This window comes from Hydra vulgaris, chromosome 04 (assembly GCF_038396675.1).
Source record: "Hydra vulgaris chromosome 04, alternate assembly HydraT2T_AEP".
In the NCBI taxonomy this organism is placed as follows: Eukaryota; Metazoa; Cnidaria; class Hydrozoa; order Anthoathecata; family Hydridae; genus Hydra; species Hydra vulgaris.
The window spans coordinates 43701868-43706783 of record NC_088923.1 but is presented as its reverse complement, the minus strand read 5'-3'; the positions used below and the strand labels follow the sequence as shown (position 1 = coordinate 43706783).

The 4916-nt window shown below is 26.2% G+C and overlaps 1 protein-coding gene across 1 annotated transcript; it reads left to right on the top strand.

Annotated features, from left to right (window-relative positions):
* The first annotated feature begins 1221 nt into the window (after positions 1 to 1221).
* On the top strand, positions 1222 to 4424 carry LOC105843955 (alpha-1A adrenergic receptor). The gene is made up of 2 exons (XM_065796416.1): positions 1222 to 1347; positions 2677 to 4424. Exon 2 carries the CDS (start codon positions 2719 to 2721, stop codon positions 3862 to 3864), a length of 1146 nt encoding a protein of 381 aa, XP_065652488.1. The 5' UTR covers positions 1222 to 1347; positions 2677 to 2718; the 3' UTR covers positions 3865 to 4424.
* Positions 4425 to 4916: the final 492 nt, after the last annotated feature.

Below are 4916 nucleotides of genomic sequence, written 5' to 3'. Positions count from 1 at the left end.
AGATGCTGCATTATCTTATTTTTAACTATTTTCTCCATTATTTTATATGGCACAGAAGTAATGGAAATGGGTTTGTAATTACTTGGATTCATTTTAGAACCTCCTTTGAACAAAGGAGTCACATTTGCTAAAAGCCATGCCTTCAGTAACATGCCTTGTTCCATTGATTTTTGGTAGATCATAGCAAGTGGAGTTGCTACTGTGCTTGAGCATGCCTTAAGTACGTAAGAACTTATTTGATTTTCACCTATAGATTTATAACCAACAAGAGTAACGATAGGACTTCGAACAGACTCATAATCAGAGAAGATGTGAGGAAGTGATACAGCTGTTCGTTTAGTAAAAAGAGGTAAAGTTTAATTGTGAGGTTCAATGGTAAAGACAGATTGAAACTGTTTGTTTAGTGTGTTGGCAATAAAAACTTGATTGTTGCTAATTTCACCAGCCATAGATTGTAATGACACAATCTGGTTGCTTACAGTGCGTTTGCTATCAATATAAGCGTTTGCTATCAATATAAGCAAAAAATTTTAGAAGTTTTTCTTGTCATTAGATAAATTAATTTTATAGGCACGGATTGCACCACGAGTTGCTTTCTTTACCAGATTTCGAGTTTGTTTGTATTCATTAACCAGAGAATTGGTTTTCTATTTGCTGTTAACGTTGAGAAACCACAGCTATCTCTTGTATTTGATTAAGAATAACAGTTCACGGGTTAATCATGGTAATTTGCGTTTTGTTTTTTTAAAAGTAATGAATAGGATGAAATTTTGGCAGCATGTCTGTAATATGTAAATATTACAAAAAAGTTGGTAGCATTCATCTGCGTCTAAATTTTCAAAAAGTTTTCCCCATTCCAATATGAAATTGGATTAACAAGAAATTTGTCAAAACGCTTAATAGTAAAAGTTGATTTTAAGTAACTTTTTTTATAGTAGGTTTTAAAAAAATACGTTGATTGTGGCTTTGCAATGTAACTACTAGATTTGAAATGCAGCTACTAAATTTAGCTGTGTAGCATTTAATTGTAACTTAGGTGCTCAGCTATATTTTTAATCAAAGTTTCGTTAACTAAATTTAGTCACAATAAAACCTAAATAATTCATTATGGAAATGTTTTATTTATAACGTTATAAACATCTAAGAGTGAGAGCAAACTTTAATTTGTATTTAAATCAATGATTATTTAGCCGGTAAAAACTTCAATATGTTCTTGGTAATAAACTCGTAGAGATAACTATTAAAATAAAATTATAAAATTAATTATTAATAATGAATAAAGTATGATTTCTTTTTTTTACTTCCATTGAATTCTGTTTTGTCACATTGCGTTATATAATTTTGCAGGTATATTCTTTATTTTTTTATTTTTGCTTATCTTTATCTATTGAATTTTACACATATGAAAATAATAGATTTCAAAAACTATAGTTTAATCAAAACTCGCTGCAATATAGCAATAATAAATGTTCAAAAAATATATATATATATATATATATATATATATATATATATATATATATATATATATATATATATATATATATATATATATATATACATACACACAAATATGTTTATAGCTTCTGAATGAATGAACCAAAGTATTTAGATGATTTAATCAATAACACAATCTTAGAAATCATAATACTTTTATCGCTTAATCAGAAACAAATAAAACTTTAGATAAATTTCAAAAAACACAAGTATTAAACATAACTCTGGATAATCACTGAAGATCTTATTAAACGAATTACTGTGGTATCCAAACAAAACTAGAGGCAAGTTTCTTATTTTAAATTTATTTAAACTACATACGCTTATGCGCCAAAAATTTTTAGAATATCAACTAGAACTGAACCTCGCTTTCATACTTTTAAAAATACTGAGCACTCTTACGCAACAAAAGCCGGCTAAATAACTGTTGTTGGGTTTTCGGTGAAAAAAAAAAAGAAAGAAATGAGAGAGCATAAAAATTACTGTTTTCAGTGTTCAATAAAACATTTTAATAAGAAAATATACCTAGGTTTTCAAAAGTTAAATGAACTTCCCTCTGTCATTTTAAACACTTTGAAAGCTTGAATAACTTTTTTTTTTTCAAAATACTTTAGGGAATAATATGTAAAAATTTCAGGAATTTTCGAAATAGAGTGTGGCTTCTTTAACTTAAACATATGACTAAAAACTGGTTTTTAGGCACACTAATATTTATATATGAAGGTTTAATCTATGCATGTGCTCTTTAAAAAAGGAAAAGTGTAACCCATGTAACCTTTGGATGTAACCATGTAAACTTTGTATGTAATTGAGGTAAACGTAGCAGTGAGGTTAAAAACGCCTTTCTTATGTGACTTATGTGTATGCTTCGAGAAAGAAATTCTTTGATAAAAATAAATACCACAAGAGGTCAAAAATTTAGCTTATATGCTATTTTTAATTTTTGTTTAAATTTTCAAAATTTTTGAACTTGGTCAATTGCTTTGTCAAAAACTTAGGCCACTAGAAACCTAAACATTTTAAACTATTTATGCAGTTTAAAGATTGTAAAATGACTTTGGGTTGTTATGGAATAAAAATTTACTTATAAAACTTTATTTATTATAAATTATTATAAATTATATTTTACTTATTACAAATTTTCTTTAAAGCAAATAATTGTTTTTTTCTTTTTTTTAGTGACGTTAATCTAGTTCACTTCACAAAATCAAAAGATTTCAAATGGAGTCATATGAAAATAGTACAATCCCAGCAAGGATGAATGATCATACAACATTGTCCCAACAGCAGGTTTATTGGTACACAACGTCATTGTACATAATCATACTTAAATCGCTATACTTGCTTTTATGTTTTTTTTTAGGCATAATAGGCAACTTGTTGGTAATTATCGCAATATTCAAATACACAAAATTACAAACGGTTACAAATTTTTTTATTCTAAACCTTGCAATAACAGATTTTATGTTTTCTGCATATGGTATACCATTTATTTTTGTTACAACAATTGCAAAACGATGGTTGCTAGGAAATGTTGTTTGTGAACTTGTTGGTTTTTTAAACCTGTTAGTTATGCTAACTTCAATTTGGACTCTTGTTATGATCAGTATCAATAGGTACTTAAATGTAGCTAAACCAAATGATATAAAGACACTCTACACAAAAAGAAGAACATTTTTCATTATCATTGCTGTTTGGGTATTTTCAGGGCTAATTTCGTTTCCACCTTTTATTGGATGGAGCGTATTTAGGCCTGATGGTTGTTTTTGTACATTTGATGTTCAAAAATCAAAATCATATACCATTTTTATTGGTTTATTTGCGTACGTGTTACCATTTCATATTTTAATTGTCTTATATATGCGCACATATTTTACATTAAATAAACATAAAAAAAAAACTAGAAGTAACTATAGCAACGACAATAGCGTTGTATCATCATTCACAGATAAATTCTCAACTTTGGAAAAAGTTCCTGTATCGTCAGTCTTTGATCAGACAAATAGAAGCTATACTTCAATCATAAAAAAAGAGAGCAAATGCATTAAATATAAAAATTCTTCAACAGCAGAAAGTGAAAAGACTTTGATCATAAAGAATTTCAAACAAGTTCAAATTACAAAAACTTTAATAATTCTTGTATCCGGCTTTTTTATATGTTGGACCCCCGTAGCTTTGGGATCAACTTTGTATACTTTTGATGTAAATTTTAAAGGATTTCCAATAATGTCGTTCGGAATATTTTGTGCGTGTTTAAGTTGCGTAATAAATCCTATTATTTATTCGGTTATGAATAGTAATTTTAGAAAATACTTATTCGAAGCATGGAAAAAACTTTGTGATTGCATCAGATGTAAAAAAGATTAGACCAATCTCTGTTACAATCTTTTCAATACTTTTATATTTGATTTCAATATCGCTTCCACTATTATAGAATCATCACTATTGATTTGCTCAATATTTTCATATCAAAAATCTAGCTCGTAGAGAGAAAGCATAACATATCTTTGGCTATCTTTTTTAAAAGAACAAATAAAATTAATTTATTTTTACCGTCTAAAGCAGAAAACATTTTAGCTTGAAATCGATTTGATATCAGATTTAATTTGAAAATGAGCCTTATAAAAGAAAATGTAGATATCTATTCGTTTAATCGTTTGTAAAAAATTATTTCTCAATGATTGAAAAACCAGAGGCTAATAAATAACACGTCAAATAACATAAAACATACGTATATATCAAGGGACGACTATCAGAGGACAACTAGGACAAATAGTCGACTCAGAAACTTAATAGTATTCCCGCCTACTTACAAGGAAATCATTAACTTTTAAACATTAACTATCGAATATTTTTTCATTTTCAAAATTGTTTACATTATTTTATTTAAATTTTCAATTTTCCTTCTTTTTTTTTTTCTTTTAATTCATTTATTTAGCCGTTAACATAATATAAACATAATATAAAAATAATATAAACATAATATAAACATAATATAAACATAATATAAACATAATATAAACATAATATAAACATAATATAAACATAATATAAACATAATATAAACATAATATAAACATAATATAAACAAGTTTCGTGAATTAAAATATACAAAGATGGTCGAAAAAAATGAAAAAGAATAAAATATTCTGAAAATATTTTAAAATTTTTTTTATAAAACTTTTTAAAAATTTTTCAAAAAATATAACTGATATTTTTTTTTTTTTTTTTTAAATATTAAATAAATTTTTAAAATAATATAGTTAAGATTAAAAAATCGTTACACAGTAACAATTAAAAAATTGTTATACAATAACAAGTATAATAAAATTTACAAGTATAAAAATAAAAAGCATAATAAATAGAACGCGGAGACTCGCATAAGACCTTTAGGTCTTATCATCGAGAACAGCTCGTGA